The sequence below is a fragment of the Pelodiscus sinensis genome, chromosome 5, assembly GCF_049634645.1.
Source record: "Pelodiscus sinensis isolate JC-2024 chromosome 5, ASM4963464v1, whole genome shotgun sequence".
Classification (NCBI taxonomy): Eukaryota; Metazoa; Chordata; order Testudines; family Trionychidae; genus Pelodiscus; species Pelodiscus sinensis.
In genome coordinates, this window is record NC_134715.1 from 11,373,150 (window position 1) to 11,389,870 (window position 16,721).

At 45.6% G+C, this 16,721-nt stretch overlaps 1 protein-coding gene and 1 long non-coding RNA gene across 10 annotated transcripts in view; one reads left to right on the top strand and one right to left on the bottom strand.

The window, feature by feature from the left end:
- The window catches only part of TMEM150C (transmembrane protein 150C), an 81,235-nt gene that overhangs the window by 41,881 nt on the left and 22,633 nt on the right, over positions 1–16,721 (bottom strand). Inside the window, exons 1-2 of one of the 9 annotated variants that reach the window (XM_075929488.1) lie at positions 6,933–7,056; positions 5,977–6,075 (exon numbers count right to left, since the gene is read on the bottom strand). The exons of 3 other annotated variants lie outside the window; for them this stretch is intronic. In XM_075929488.1, the coding sequence (XP_075785603.1) occupies positions 5,977–6,002 (26 nt within the window). In that variant the 5' untranslated portion in view covers positions 6,003–6,075; positions 6,933–7,056. Of the gene's footprint in view, positions 1–1,589; positions 2,192–5,976; positions 6,076–6,932; positions 7,057–16,721 lie in introns of those variants that run through there. 5 more of the 9 variants (XM_075929482.1, XM_075929483.1, XM_075929487.1 and 2 more) reach the window with 5 other exon arrangements.
- Positions 6,083–13,748, top strand: LOC142829528 (uncharacterized). The gene is made up of 3 exons (XR_012903984.1): positions 6,083–6,432; positions 11,948–12,080; positions 13,529–13,748. It is a non-coding gene; the product is annotated as an uncharacterized LOC142829528 (long non-coding RNA).

Here is a 16,721-nt window from a genome sequence, read left to right on the forward strand (position 1 = left end):
TCGGTCCATCCCCTCCAGGGTCCCTAGGGTTGGCTGCTGTCGGCAGACAGGCTACTGGGCTAGATGGACCTTTGGTCTGACCCAGGACGGCCATTGTAAGCTCAGGGCTCAGTGTCGGGGGTCTCAGTGGACCCCCTTGATTTTCATGCACACCTGGTCCTGGGTGGCCAGGCTGGCAGCTCTCCTGCCCTAGACGGCCACTTTCCTGTGCCTAGTGCAGAGATCGTGGACGAGGTCCACGATGTCCGCACTAGCCCAGGAAGGTGCCCGCCTCTTGCGGTCCAGGGCAAGCTCCCGGGAGCCGCCAGCCTGGTCCCGGCAAGAGGGGGTGGGCTGGGGGGCATCGGGTGGGTGGCTCTGTGCCGTGCCAGGTGCAGGGTCTGCTAGCTGGGTGCTGGCAGGCTTGTACCTGGCACGGGCACCGTAGCCAGCCCGTGCCCCTTTAAGGGGTCCGGGGCCGGGAGGGGGGCATAGAGTTTCCCTGGTGTTGGCCAGAGTGGCCACCAGGGAAAGCTGGGGAGGGCTAGCCTCCCACTAGTTCGAACTAAAGGGCTACACAGCCCTTAGTTCGAACTAGCTAGTTCGAACTAGGCGTTAGTCCTCGTAAAATGAGGTTTACCTAGTTCGAACTAAGCGCGCCGCTAGTTCGATTCAAATTCGAACTAGCGGAGCGCTAGTGTAGCACCTATTAAAGTTAGTTCGAACTAACGTCCGTTAGTTCGAACTAACTTTGTAGTGTAGACATACCCAGATAGAGGCAGCAAAGGGGAGGAGGGGAAGAGAGGGTACTTCAAAGCGGCAGCACCGCACAGAGCTGACCCCGGGCTCCATGTGGCACTGCCCCTTTGAAAAGCCACCGTGGTGTTTGCATGGAGCCTGGGGTCCCCAGCTGAGCCCAGGTTCTGGGGAAATGCTGTTCGGAGTCTAGGATCAGCTGAAGAGACCTCAGCTGACCCCGACTCCATGTGGCATTTCAAAGCGGCAGCACAGCATGGATCCCGGGGTCAGTAGGGGACTCTGAGTCCCCCGTTGACCTCAGGCTCCATGAGGGTGCTTCGGCTTTGAAATGCACAAGAGCCCCCACTGGGGATTCTTGTACATTTCAAAGCTGGCAGGGGACTTGCTCCGTCTCCAAAGCAGATGTGATTTAGGTTACACTGGCTGGCTCTGTGTGCAGAAGCAGAAACACCACATCATCCAGAATGGGAAAGTGCCATTTTGCAGGCTACTACGTAAGTCTTTCCTTAATGCAAATTTAGGGGCTCTGTGGCATGACAGGCAGCAGTTTAGAGAGACCATTTTTCTCTACAGATTCATTCAGCATTTTCCTCAGGAATAGCTTGCACTCCTTTCTTGCCACATGCACCCATCTGAGATCTTCACCCCATGCTTCTCTCCAAATTCCTAGAGCAGCTGTGATGAGACCAGTTCAAGAATTGTCATAGCCCTACTGCTGCAGACTAGGGAATGAATGCACAGGGAATGAAAATGTGATTACAAGGCCCATCTCTGTTTCCCAGAGAAGCTTCTGACCTATGACTGTCTAGTGTACAAACTACTATTGAATTAGGATGGCATAATGTACTTACCCCAGGATGATATATGTAGAAGGAGTACATGTAATGAGCTCTCTGGCCATATGCAGTCCAAAAAGCAAGTCCTACATTTACTCACACTCAGAATATCAATATGCCAACATATTCTGAATGGCATGTTTACATGAGGCAGGGAGTGCAAAGGTCATCAGAATTAACCATTTACACAATTCTGAGAGTAAAGACGGGAGAAAAAGTGTTTAAAAAAACCACAGTGTTTCTAGCTCTACTCTGGCTTCCTGGGTGACTGCCACTTAACTCCTCGTTGTCATTAACTAATAATTATAGGCATTTCTTTGGTGCTCATATATTAGCCTTATTAATGGAGATGTATATATCAGTCTCACAGGCATATTAGTAGTGCTTTGAGGTCCTCCGATGCAGGCTTGTATGCTAGCACACTTGAGATCAATAGCAAAGTGTCAAGAACAGGTGCGAGAGTGGAACTCAGTATCTCTGCTTTCATTAACAGCTAAACCCAGAGGCCTGCTGTAACCCTTCTCATTGAGTAAACAGCTACTTCCAGAGAGTGTGGAGCATAATATCTTTAAAACATATTAAAGAGATGATGGTTTCCACTGCTGTGGGCCCATCTCTAAGCCATCAGATCTGGAATCCCCAGGATGTTGGTCAAAACTTTTGTTAAACTCTTCTGCTTTGGGGAGACTATCCTGAACGGGATTGAAATTTTAGGGCCTATCTCTAGGTTCCTCGTTGACTCCGTAATACTGTTTCCTCTTCTAAACTCACCCATGAGTCCACTTCTCACCTCATGCATGCTAAATCAACAGTTACTTTTCATAAATCCCTAGAATTACTCAGGTTACGTAAGAATTACGTAAGAGGTGAAGCAGGCCCCAACTTCTGAGACTTACTTTTTATGCATCACATAATTCTGATTGGCATATTTGTGCAACTAGCATAGTAGGGATCTGGATCTGTTTAGGGGCATCTCCCATTCTCCCAAACACATTTAAAAAAAAAAGAGAGGAAAAGTCCCTAAAAGCCTTGGACTATTATTATAAGATAAACCCCAATATTCACTGCCCCTCATCTTTATGTCTTTTCACGCTTTTTTATAATATAAAGTAAAAGTTGCTAAATAGCCAGTGTGAAATTCACAGCTTTGAACCCTTCGTAAAATGACACTTTGTCCCATGGCTCTAAGTGTGCCTCTATTAAGGTAAATTTAAGCAAACCATCTCAATTTGCATAGAGAGGACTTGAAAATTGCTCAGCAGCCCTCAAAGAACTGGGCTGGCCCATTAAAAAGGCCATGTAGCCATAATGAAGACCCCTCAGTCCAATCCCTTTAAGGAGACTTTCTCCTCCCTCCAAGAGTGGTCCATCACCAGCTCAGGAAGCCTCAGATAAGAGCATTACTCCTTCGCCACTGTCTCATCATGGGCATCTCCCTTCACATCCACAATTGTAACAGTCCTTTGGGAGCCACAGCAACAGAACAGTGATAGTAGGGGCCCTCAGCACCATGTGTGTTTATTAGTGTGCAGTTGTTTTGTTTTTTAATTATATTGCAGACTTCTGCTCTTTATTTCATTCTGAATCAAAAAACAGGACTATGTAGCACTTTAAAGACTAACAAGATGGTTTATTAGGTGATGAGCTTTCGTGGGCCAGACCCACTTCCTCAGATCAAATAGTGGAAGAAAATTGTCACAACCATATATACCAAAGGATACAATTAAAAAAAAAAGTGAACACATATGAAAAGGACAACTCAAATTTCAGAACAGAAAGGGGATGGGGGAAGGGGGGGAAGGTAAATGTCTGTGAGCTAATGATAATAGAGGTGATAATTGGGGAAGCTATCTTTGTAATGGGTAAGGTAATTAGATTCTTTATTCAAACTCAGGCGTAAAGTGTCGAATATAAGCATGAATGACAGTTCAGAGGATTCGCTTTCAAGTGCAGTCTTAAAAGGCCTTTGAAGAAGGATGCAGGTAATCAAGTCGTTGAGACAATGTCCTTTCTGGTTGAAATGGCAAGAAACTGTTTTTTCTTTGTGATCCTGTCTAATATCTGTTTTGTGGGCATTGATCCTTTGGTGAAGTGTCTGAGACGTTTGTCCAATGTACATAGCAGACGGACACTTTCGGCACATGATAGCATAAATTATATTTCTGGATGCGCAGGAATATGTGTTCTTGATCTTATAACTCACTTGATTAGGTCCAATAATGGTATCAGCAGAGTGAATATGTGGACAAAGCTGGCAACGGGGTTTGTTGCAAGGGAAGGCACCAGGGTTGGTATTAGTGTGGTATGTCCTGTGGTTGTTGGTAAGAATCATCTTGAAGTTAGGTGGTTGTGTATAGGAGACTATAGGTCTGTCTCCCAGAGCCTCTTGGAGTTTAGTATCCTGTTCCAGTATAGGCTGTAGTTTATTGGTAATGTGATGGACAGGTTTAAGTTGGGGGCTGTAGGTGATGACAAGTGGTGTTCTATTGTTGGTTTTCTTGAGTTTGAATAAAGAATCTAATTAGATCTCTAGCAGTGGCCCATTTCAAATCTGACTACAAGATCTAGGCCTTAAAGAGTCACCATTCAATTACATTTAGGCCAAACTTTAAATGCAACAAAAATAAAGCTGCTTATGAAATTGAATGCTAAAAGGGATTACATCAAAACATCTTCTTCTTCTTCCAAGGGAGGAATACATGGCAACCGAAAACTGTTGATTTTATACAAGTACACATTCCTGTGCTGTATTGAAAACACTGGGGCTACGTCTAGACTGGCATATGCTTTTAGACTGAAAACTTTTCTGTTAAAAGCATTTGCAGAAAAGAGTGTCTAGATTAGCATGGACGCTTTTGCGCAAAAGCACTTTTTGCAGAAACGCGTCTGTGCCAATCTAGACGCGGTTTTGGGCAAGAAAGCCCCGATCGCCATTTCCGCCATTGGGGCTTTTTTGCGCAAAACAGTTTTTAGCTGTCTACACTGGCCCTCTTGTGCAAATACATTTGTGCAAGAGGGCTTTTTCCCCGAATGGGAGCAGCATAGTATTTGCGGAAGAACACTGACAATCTTACATTAGATCATCAGTGTTCTTGCGCAAATTCAAGCGGCCAGTGTAGACAGCTGGCAAGTTTTTCCACAAAAGCAGCTGCTTTTGTGGAAAAACTTGCCAGTCTAGACGCAGCCAAACAGTACAGCACTAAAGAGCTTAAAGTGAACCAAAATGAAACTGACTTCAGTGATTGTTATAGTCCCCATACAGAATATAAACAATGAGATTTTAACAATTATTTTGCTTCTAATAATCTAGGGTTAATGAAAACACAAGTAAACCAATATTTGTTCACAATATAATGTCTCATTCTCTGTGCTTTTACACCAGCATGGAGAATCAGGCTAGGAGTTTAAGTTGATATTGTCTCTTTAAATAAAGTGTTATAGGCAGTCTAAAAAATATGCATTTTTAAAACTTTCTACACATTTTCTCTGAAAACAAGCAGTTATTAAAAATTCACTATGCACCTATATTGTTGTGACAATATGATGGCACAAATGCTAGTTAGATAATGTTTTTACATCTCTTGCAATACAACCTTTTGTTAATCAAAATCAAAACCAAACAGAAAGAACCATAATCATGGAAAAGTTTAGTGCTGATAACTTGAGGATTCTGAGTGCATGACGAGATGTAATCTCTGGCTATGAAGAGGAGCTAAAGGTTATGTCATATTTTTGAATGATCGTACGTTTATCGTTTAGTCTGGTTCTTTTCTATGGTTTCCAGGCCAGATCCTGCCCTTCCCTGAGAAACCAAAAACAATGAATCCAAGCAAGAGATAATAGGACTGGATTGCTCATGGAATTCGTTGAAAGCTATTTCCTCAAAGGTATGGGGAAGGGAGAAATACAAATGATAGTTTGCAAGGGGAGGTGAGTGACAGTCATCCAAACCCCTCGCTCCTTTGGGAAAAGGATAGTCCTTGCCAAATTTGGAAGGGAGACATTGCTACTTTTATCTAGATACTTCCACATCCAGATCTCAAGTCAAAAAGAAGAGGTAGTCTACTGCATATATTACCTTCAAGCACATCTACTTCTGAGCTCCTAGCCCTGCCATACCAAATCCTTCCTACCACTTTCAAATAAAATCTAGTAGAGGGACTGCAACCGGGGACTGAGTGTAGAGGCCTGGAGATTGCACTTCCACATTTTTACAGAGAAGGACAAATCAGCATATGAAGATGATAAACATCTAGATACATGGGAAAAACTCTGGGTCCACTTTTTACACTGAATACCCTATATTTTTGTCAGGTAGCTCCAAAAGTCCTATAGAACAGAACTAATCAAATCATCATTGGTCTTAATTTAGAGACTGCCAAGAAATGCAATGTCAACTCACCTTGATGTGTACAAGTATTGCAGCATATATGGTGCTGTATGTAGGATCAATTCTTTCTCTCACGCTCCCTGATAGAGGACCACCTATCAGTTGCAACACCTAAGTACATCACAGCAAATTAATGCAGGATGACATACCGAATAACGGCATAAGCAGGTGGTTATCTAGATCCTGAAAGCTGTTCCCCACCAGGCAGATTTCAGCACCCACGCAAAACCTCAGCAAGATTTTGCATCAGTCTCACATGGCACAACTTTCAGGATTGGGGTTTTATGACTCATCTCCCTCACTCTACTGACCTAACTAAAATTGCACAATGAAGCCTCCAAACTGTATGTGCCAAAATGATTCTGCCCTTCCCCACCCGCCCACCTCCCCTCTAGCATCCTCTCCTCCTCCTCGCCGTGGGCTTTTGGACTGCGTGCGTTGGCACAGACATGTTCAGCTGGCTTCGTGGTAGGAATGACCCCAACCCCCGCTCCCACGGGAAGCCTACACCCCCCGGCTCTGCCTGCCAGAGCCCGGGGCCAGCCAGGCTGTGCGGAGTGCCCGGGAAGGCTCCTGGCAATGTTCCCCGTGCAGCCCTGCAAGGGGCAGCGGGCGACCCACACCAGCAGGATGCGCCCCCCCCCCCCCCCGCGCCAGGGTCCCGCTCAGCAGCAGTGTCCCACGCGCGGGAGCGGTCAAGCCCGGGGGGCGCGCGCTCCCACTCCCACCCGAGCAGCGCGCCCGGAGCACGCGGCACTGCAGGGCTGCCCAGGGGAAGGAGACGGCGCGCGGAGGGAGGGGGGGGGGCCACCGGGAAGAGCCGCTGCTGTGCCCGCCTTAGTGCGGCGGGCGCCAGACAATGGCAGCGGGTGGGGCGAGGCGGGCGGGTGCTCTGAGCCCTGAACAGCCCCAGCAGCGCGCGCGCGTGGCTCCCCTGCCCGGCTCAGCCACCCGCCAGGGCCACCTACCTGCTGCCAGGTCCGCGCGCGCGGCGGCTGAGAGCGGGGAGGCGCCGGCGGCACCTGCGGCGGCAGCAGCAGCAGCAGCGGCCGGCCAGGAGGGGGAGGGGTTTACTTAAGGAAGGGGCGGGGCTTACCTCAGACCCCCCCCCTCCCCGGAGAAAGGGACACCTGCAGACTCGTGTCGTGCACCCCCAGAGCCCCCCCCCCATCATGCACTCTCCTGCAGTTTTGCTTCACAACATTTATCCCGTAAGAGCAGCTCCCATTGTACAATGTCAAATGCACACGCTGCCCGACGCCGCAGCGCCTGCTTGGGAGCAGTGGCCTCTTGCAATGCTTCTGGCCGCTGAACCTATCAGCCCCCAGGATCGGGGCGGGGAGAGTAAGAAGCTGGTTTAAATTTAAAACTTCTCGTCCTCCCAGCCCCATACACTCCTTGCCCAAGCAGGGATTTAGTACAGCCCCTTAGACACACGTTGTGAATGTATTGTAATTTACCTTCTGAAGTGTAGGAACTAGTTCATTCTGAGACTGGCCTGGAATTACTACATGATTGGAGTATGGGGTTGGGTATGAAGCCAGAGACCAGCTGTCTCCCTTTGAAAAGACCTCTCAAAAGTCACACACGGTTGGAAAAGTTATCCCTGAAATCATAAAGTTCATCATCTCAGCCTATTCATTGCTGGAAGAAGACACTGTGATATTTTTCTCAACCCAAATTGAGTAAACTTGAAAGAGGTTAACATGAGATTTCCAATGCTTAGTCTTGGATAGTCAGAGCCTTGATTTCATTTATCTTCCTTTTTCCTGCTGCACAGGGGATTTTCTTTCAGAACCTCTGCTAAGACTTGTCTAACAGTTGGAAAGTTGCCCAAATAGCTATCCTGGAAAAACTATTTAACCCCCATTTGGACACGTTTGGAATAATTAATCCAGAATAAAAGCTCTTTTGATACATTTCCAAAAGACAAGCCCTTAACACTTTTTTAACCCTGAAAAAAGAGCAAACAATGTTGGGAATCATTAAGGAATAGAGACTAAGACAGATAATTTCTTATTGCTTCTATACAAATCCATGGTATACCCACATTTTGACTACTGTTTGCAGATGTGGTTGCCTCATCTCAAAAAAGATATCAGCATTGTGAAAAGGTCAGAAAAGGACAACAAAAATGATGAGGATACGGAATGGCTGCCACCTGAGGAGAGATTAATAAGACTGGGACTTTTCAGTTAGGAAAAGAGACGAATAAGGTGAGATATGATAGGGGTCTATAAAATCTTACTGGTAAAGAGAAAGTGAATAAAGATGAATTATTTATTCCTTCCCAGAACACAAGAACTAGAGATCACCATGTGAAATTCATAGGTAGGAGGTTTAAAAACAAACAAAAGGAAATATTTCCACACAACAACATACTGTCAACCTGTGGAATTCCTTGCCAGAGTGAAGACCAAGACTATAATTGGGTTAAAAAGAAGAGCTAGATACATTTATGGAGGATAGGTCCATCAGTGGCTATTAGCCAGGATGGGCAGAGTTGGTATCCTAGCTAGTGTGTTTGTCAGAAGCCAGGAATGGGCAATGGGGATGGATCATTAGGGGTATGTCTACACTACAGAGAAGATGGACGCTTTTGCTTTCGATCTTCCAGGGTTTGAATTAGTGGGTCTAGCAAAGACATGCTAATTTGAACTGAGAGGGGCACTCTAGTCAATGCTGGTAGTCCTACTTCCACGAGGAATAAGGGAAGTTGAAGGGAGAGTGTTCTCCCTTCAACTTCCTGTAGTGTGGCCAGCACCAAAAGTCGAATTAAGGTAATTTGACTTGAGCTACACAAATAATGTAGCTGAAGTTGTGTATCTTAATTCGACCTTATCCTATAGCGTAGACATACCCCTGATGATTACCTGTTCTGCTCATTCCCTCTGGAGCATGTGTCACTGGTCACTGTCAGAAGGCAGGATACTGGGCTAGATGGACTTTTGGCCTGACCCAGTATGGCCGTTCTTATGTTCTAACATTGCTGGGAGGATATATGACATTCCTATTTTCCACCTCTTCCTCCATCTCACTGCTTTGGGAAATATGCTGTGTTGAAATATTGTTTACTCGTTTATTTGTATTTGTAAAATTAAAAGACATTAAAATCTCTTGGACCCCTCTGTTTTTTCATCTCATACAAAAAAATCATACAAAACATTAAACTTGCTCAAATCTGTTGCAGAGCCAAGAATTGAACCTAACCCTCTTAAGTCATAGCCCAGAACTTTAGACATCATCTTTCCTCTCCAAGTTAAATAAAAAACAAACATACTCAGACCTTCCAATTACTTTTCTGAGAAGTGTTGGCACTTACAGCACACTCTGAAGGTCAATAGCTCAGGGATTAGCCAGATAATGCTTCCAACAATTAGCAAGTCTTTATTTTCAAGGCACTTAATAGTCTAGACCAACAATATGAGGAAGTTACTCACCTTGGTGCAGTAATGACGGTTCTTTGAGATGTGTCCCCCCGTGGATGCTCCATTGTATGTGTTGGGTCGTCCTGGCACCACAGATCAGAGTTTTCTTGAGCGGTGGTCAACCAGACCATGCACGTGTGGCACGCGCCTTGCGCCATTTGTGCTCTTTTGATCTCTCTTGTGGTCCGGCTCCCACCAGTCTGCCCCAGTATCTGGAAGATATTAAGGAAACGAATCCAAGACTGGGAGTAGAGCAGGTAGCGGAGCACCCACAGGGACACACATCTCGAAGAACCATCGTTACTGCACCAAGGTGAGTAACTTCCTCTTCTTCTTCAAGTGGTGTCCCTGTGGGTGTTCCACTGTAGGTGAATGTGCAGCAATACTCAGTGTAAGCGGTAGGTGGGCCTTGGATTTATGGTTTGACAGTGGTTGATAGTATTGTGGAGGCCACGATAATGTCTTTGGCTTGAGCCTGCAAGATTGCATAGTGCTTCATAAGTGTCATTGGTGGGCCATGTAGCCACTCTACAGATGTCCTTGAGGGAAACCCTGTGAAGAAAGGCTGTAGAAGTCACCACTACCCTTGTTGAGTGTGCTCTAAGTGTTTGAGCTAGTGGTTTATTCCTTAAAATATAACATTGTGTAATGCAGGAGACTAGGAGTTTGGAGATGTGTTGTGACGATAGTAGATATCCCTTATTGCGGTCCACTGTAGAGATGAGCAAATGATCCAACTTGCAGAAAGATCGGGTCCTTTCTATATAGGATGCAAGAGCTCTGCGTACATCCAACAAATAAGATATTGCATCCTTTGTCATGGAGTGTGGCTTAGGGTAGAATGGGTGGCTTAGGGACTACAATGGGTTTGTTTATGTGAAAGTCAGAACAAATCTTAGGAACAAAGGAAGAATGTAGACGTAATACGACATTGTCTATTAAAAGGAGTGTACAGTGGAGCCACCATCATGAAATGTTCATGTTCACACCAACATGAAAGCATGGAAGAAAAGGTCGCAACACTAGACAAAACTGCCTCAATGATTGGACTGAGCATTAACAAAGGAAAAACCAAGACAATGAGGATTAACTAGTCCAACAACACCACCATCACACTGGGAGGGGATGACCTGGAAGATGTGGAGCAGTTCATTTACTTGGGGAGTATTATGGGCAGAGACGGAGGAACAGACACGGATATCAGTGCTAGGATAGGGAAAGCAACAGCTGCAGTCAAGACTCTTCCTCCCATATGGAGTTCACAAATAATATCTGTGAAGACGAAACTGCGAATCTTCAACCCAAATGTGAAGCGTGTGCTCTTGTATGGATGCAAGACCTGTCACACTAAAAAGTCTTCAAATCACAAGCTACAGACATTCATAAACAGATACCTGAGGTACATCCTTCCCATCAAATGATAAGACTGTCACAAATGAGGAGCTTTGGAACAGAGCAGGACAAGAACCACTTGATGTTCAAATCAAAAGAAGAAAGTGGGGATGGCTAGGCCATACTCTCAGAAAACCATCATCCACCATAGGCCATCAAGCTCTTGCATGGAACCCACAAGGAAAACACAAAAGAGGAAGACCTCAGACAACGTGAAGAAGATCTACTGAGATTGAAGGACAACAACTGGGGTACTCCTGGAGTCAGCTAGAAGTTGTGTCTCAAGACAGAGTGAAATGGAGCAGACTTGTAGATGACCTATGCTCCACTCAGAGTACAAGAGGCCGCCATCAAGGGTGCTAACTCACCAACTCTGCAAGCAGAAGTAATTGCCAACAGAAAAAGTACCTTTAGTGTCATCATTGACAGTGGACAAGTAGCTAGAGGTTCGAAGTGTGTCCAGAACCATTTCTAAGTTCCATGATGGTGGTGGTAGCCTGCATGGTGGGTATAGGTTGGAAAGGCCCTTTATAAATCTCTTTGTGGTGGGGTGAGCGAAAACTGACCACCCCTCAACTGGTTGGTGCAAGGCAGTGATGGCTGATAGATGCATCTTTAAAGAGGAAAGGGATAATCCAGTGTCCTTTAGGGACAGCATGTAGTCCAAAACTGTATGTAATGGTGCTGTGCTGGGGTCTTGTTAGAGCACCAGGAGAGGAATCTACTTCACTTATGAAGGTAAGTGGTTCAGGCAGATTGTTTTCTGCTGCGTAAAAATACCTGTTTTACTTGGTCAGCACACTGTAGTTTTTGCCTGGTGGAACCAACAATGAGCCATGCTGTTAGGTGGAGATGAGGTGGCTGTGGGTGGAGTAAGGATCCCCTGTTCTGAGTCAGAAGATTGTGCTGAATTGGAAGGTAGTAGGGAGGCTGAGGAGACATCAGATACAGACAAAGAAACCACATCTGTCGTGCCCAAAATGGTGCTATGAGAATAACTGTCACAGTCTCTGGCGATCTTCTCCAACACCTTGGGAATGAGTAGGATAGGGGGAAATGCATATAAGAGGGGACCCTTCTAACTGAGAAGGAAGGCTTCTCCTAGAGACCACGGTCTGATGCCTGCTTGGCAGCAATAATGGCAACACTTCTTGTTTATGCAGGAAGCGAATAAGTCGATTTCCGGTGTACCCCATCATTGGAAGATGGATCGGGGGACCCAAGGGTGCAGTTCCCATTCGTGGTCCGGGGCAAAGTGTCTGCTGAGGTTGTCTGCTATGATATTGTTTACTCCTGGTAAGTATGATGCTATGAGGGTAGTTTTGTTTTATATGCACCCGTTCCATAATCGGACTGCCTCTGTGCATAAAACATGAGAACAAGCACCTCCCTGGCAATTTATGTAGTACATCATTGATATGTAGTTGGTCAATATTTTGATGTTTGCGCCTTGAATGTGTGTAACGAAATGCTTGCATGCATTGAACACAGCTCTGAATTCCAAAAGAAACCTGCAGTCTAAACATAGCCTGAGGGAGCACAGGAGGCAGCAAGGATGTGATGAGTGATGGTAGCGATGATGAGTTGAGTGATGTTGAGAGTAATACCTGTAGTATGTTGGACTATGTTGTCTGTGGTCAAGTTGGACTGGTGAAATGTGCCAAGATGACATGCTGCTCCAGTAGTACACCTGATGATGCATTGGTAGGTGCAGGGAACGGGGTGAGCATGGTGATCCCTTGGAAGAAGGAGGAGGAGAGCGAGGTAGGTATCTTGTATAAGGGGATGGTGATAAACAGGACCTAGGTGCATAATGCCTAGCTTGTTCACGTGGGATGCCACCCCTGTTATCCGTTGTTATTTGAGGATAATATGTGGAAGGTGGTGCCGGTTAGAATGTGAGTGGTTCCAGGCTGGCTGATCTCACAGAGGTGGATTTGTGAGGTGCTTTCTTCGGCACCAGAGGGCTGGACGAAACATATAGTGCTGAAGATACCCGTGCCGAAGTGATCAGTGCCACGCTGGTTGGTACTGAGGTTGTCAGCATGTGTGGCCGGTGCCAAGGTCGTCTATGCCGAAGTCGTAAGTACATTTGTTGACGGTTCCGACACGGAAGGCGATGTTGTCTGTACCATTGTACACAGTGCCATTGCTGGTGGTGCCGAGCATCAGACTGTTACAACCGTTGATGTTACCATTGTAGATTTTTGTCGTGATTTCAGCTTCGTAAGTGACTTATGTTTGGGTGCTACTGAGCCTGACATACCAGGCTTATCACCAACACTCACTCGCACTGAAGGTAAAGACCGAGCTGGCAAAGCTCTTTTTTGAGCTGGAGCCGACTGTGGCAAAATGGCTTTTCTTTTCTCCGCTCTAGGAGACCGTGGAGTGAAAACTGTATGAGAATGCTCCGGTGGCGGAAGCGCTTTGTCTAATAAAAACATTTTAAATCTCCTCTCCCTGTCCTTAGGAGCCCTAACTGTCAACTTGGCACAGTGGACACATTTTTGAGGCACATGAGCCGCACCAAGGCGCTTGATACCCTCGACATGACAGTCTGAAGCTGGAAATGCATCATGGTATGTGGTGCACTTCTTAAAACTGGGAGAGCCTGGCATGGCTAATTGCACGATATATTAAAGCTAATGAATTTTTTTAAAACGAACTGTAACAACTAGACACATAAAAAACTGTAACTCTAACGAACTACAAGACTAAACAACTAACTATTCTATTCCTGACAGGATTTTCCTAAGGAGAGAAGGCTTGCTCGTCTGCAACCGTGGGCGGTGGAGAAGGAACTGGCAGGAGCCGGACCGCGCGAGAGCTCAAAAGAGCGCGAACAGCATAAGGTGCGTGCATCACATGCACGGTTCAGCTGACCACTGCTCAAGAAAACTCCGATCTGCGGCGCCAGGATGACCCGACACCTACAGTGGAGCACTCACAGGGACACCACTCGAAGAACTAAGGATGTGTCTAGACTACAGAGTTTTGTCGACAAAAGTGGACTTTTGTCGACAAAACTATACCTGCGTCTACACTACCGCTGAGTTCTGTCGACATAATGTCGACAGAACTCAGCAGTTTTGTCGACGCTGGTAAACCTCATTTTATGAGACATAACACCTTTTGTTGACAGAGTTCTGTCAACAGAAGGTGTTATTGCATCTAGGGTTGTGTCTAGACTACAGGGTTTTGTCAACAAAGCAGCTTGCTTTGTCGACAGAACTGAATGTAGTCTAGACGCTCTTTGTTGACAGAAGCTTTGTCGACAGTATCTGTCGACAAAACTTCCGTCGACAAAAGTCTGTAGTCTAAACGTACCCTAAGAAATCACTTAAAATTACAGGATACAGACTGTGGTCAACCACTCTGTGCCTCTGGCACAATAGAACTTGCCTGTGCAGGAGACGTTGCTTAAGTCACTAGTAGAGTGCTCACTATGCTGTGGTAATGAGAGCAGTGCTATATCATACAGTGCTATAGGAGTAAAGCCCCAAGCTAACAAAAGGGATGGAGAAGATGGACTTGTCACCTCCCTGGTTTTACTACCAGTGAGGGAAATGCAGCCAGCTGTAGATCATAAATCTGTACAGGCCCTGTTAAATATACTTGTTCTATACAGCTCTGTAATTGACTGGGTGAAGAATATATAGTAGCTAAGTAGTTTTGAACTCTCACCTATTGCCTCATTATTAGATGAATTAAATGTTAACCAAGCAAGTTTCCTCAGGTTTGCTCAATTCTAAGGAGTGGATTAGAAATGCGTCCATTTGCCTATGTAATTTAGGGTGTTCCCAGGCACACAGAAAGTAATAGTACAATTATGGGAAACAGACCAATTCTGAGAACACAATCTGAGGTCACAGCTTTATCCCCAAATGAGTTACTATTTCTGTGATGCCTGCAAATCTGGTTGCCACTTATGACTACTGAAGTCACCATGACTGTTTCCCTGCATTTGTTGGGTTAGTCCCCTGTTGGCACATTGTCTAATGCTAGAGATAGCCATCTAGGGGAAGGGAGCAAGAATGCCTTTCTGTTATTTGTATGGCTCCTAGTGCAATGTGCCCTATTCTTTGTTTGGCATAGGCATCGACTCAATGGTACTCTAGTGCTTATACAACCACTGAAAAAAAAATAGGGGGTGCTCAGCACCCATGAACCGCTGGTGTTCAGCAGGTCCCAGGGCTGGCCACAGATCAGCTGTCCAATAGCTTCCCCCAAAACTGGCAGAGCCCCCCCTCCGCATATGCCCAGTACTCATACACCCCTATTCAAAAACAGCCACCAGTAAAAACAAAAGTCAACAGCGGCTGTGTTGCTTGGGGTCACTGCCATAATAAAAATAACTGACAATAAATGCCTAAGTTTTCTCCACATACAGGTCAACTACCAGGATATGAACATAACCAGACCGTGATGGAAAGCAGAGTGCTATCTTGTCATAAATAGATGATATTATCCAAACAGAATATCCAGAGCTATTTAGACACTCCCATGGTCCCCATCAACATGATATCTAAGCATGTTTGCAGAGAGCCTACAGGAGACCCAACACACCATCAAAACTTCACATTTGCAGCAGGCATGGGTGGAAGAACCATGCAGAAAAGGAGGTGTCCGCATTCAGTTTATGCCACAGAGATAGGTTCCATGCCTGCTACAAATAGCAAGGGATGGGGTCACTGAATCTGTCTTCACAGAGCTCATACAACTCCCATTTTTGCCATCCTCACTTGAACAAGTCACGAGCCAGGCCCCCCAAATCGTGAGACGGTTATAAACCATGAGATTTAAAAAAAAAAAAAATAGGATTTTTTTTTAAATCTTTTGTTTTCTGAGCCTTTAGGAAGCACGTGCTTCACGCTTTTCCTCCCTAATTATGAGAGGGAGACACTTACAGAACAAAAGCTGAGATTCTTTCATCTTTCAATTGGAGCCGCTAGGATTCAGAACACGTCTGATAAAATTGTGACAGTGGACAATGCTGAACTACACCAATTTTATGCAGAAAGTAAAACCAACTATAAACACATCTGAAAACAAAGTACATAAAGAGGGAAGTATATGTTGGATTTTAAAAGCAGGTTCACTTTAATAATCTAAAGAGCTGTTATTCACAACATACAAAGCACTTGTTTCCAACATCTAATTTTGAAGCAGTATCCCTTTAAATGTGAACAGAGGCGTCTAATGATAGCCGTTAATTAAAAGCATCATTCACAAAGGGGAAATTCTGAGCCATGGCACAGCTACTTACCCTATGGCTATCACTGCCACCTCTCTTCTCCAAGACATCCAGAGAGTAGGCTTACTCCATGCTCTAGGAGACCTGGAACCCTTGGGCCATAGTACAGATAAGGGGGGCCCAGACTGTAGGAAGGTTGGGGGGCTCCTCCAGTAGATACCAGAAGCTTGGCAATAGATGAACCTGGCACCCTTGGAACAAAGGAAGGACTAGGGGGGCCCAGATCATAAGGCAGTTGGGGGTTCCAGCCCCCCCCCCCCCACACACACAGACAGGAAGGACAAAGGGGGCTCCAAAGGTAGGGAGGTCTAGGGGTCTGAAGATCTTTTCAGAATTTTCAACCCCAATGATGTAAAACAGGCTCATGGCTGTACATGGAATGGATGATGCATGTGAAGCGTACTTCACATCATGGAGATCATATTCTTATCTTGATGGGGCTGGGAGACAGCATGCCATGTGCATGCTGGAAAGCAAAGCAAGCAGCATGTAGTTGGGATGACAGTGCAACTTCCTAGATGCATATTTAGCACAATGATGCACTATTTAATATGTTAACTGGTTGCTTTGGAAGTATTTATGCTGCCAAGAATCTTCATAAATGACAAGTTTGTTGTGGGGTGAGCTCACTATGTTCCTGATTCAGGCTCACCAAAAATCAGTAGGAGACTTCCCATTATTCC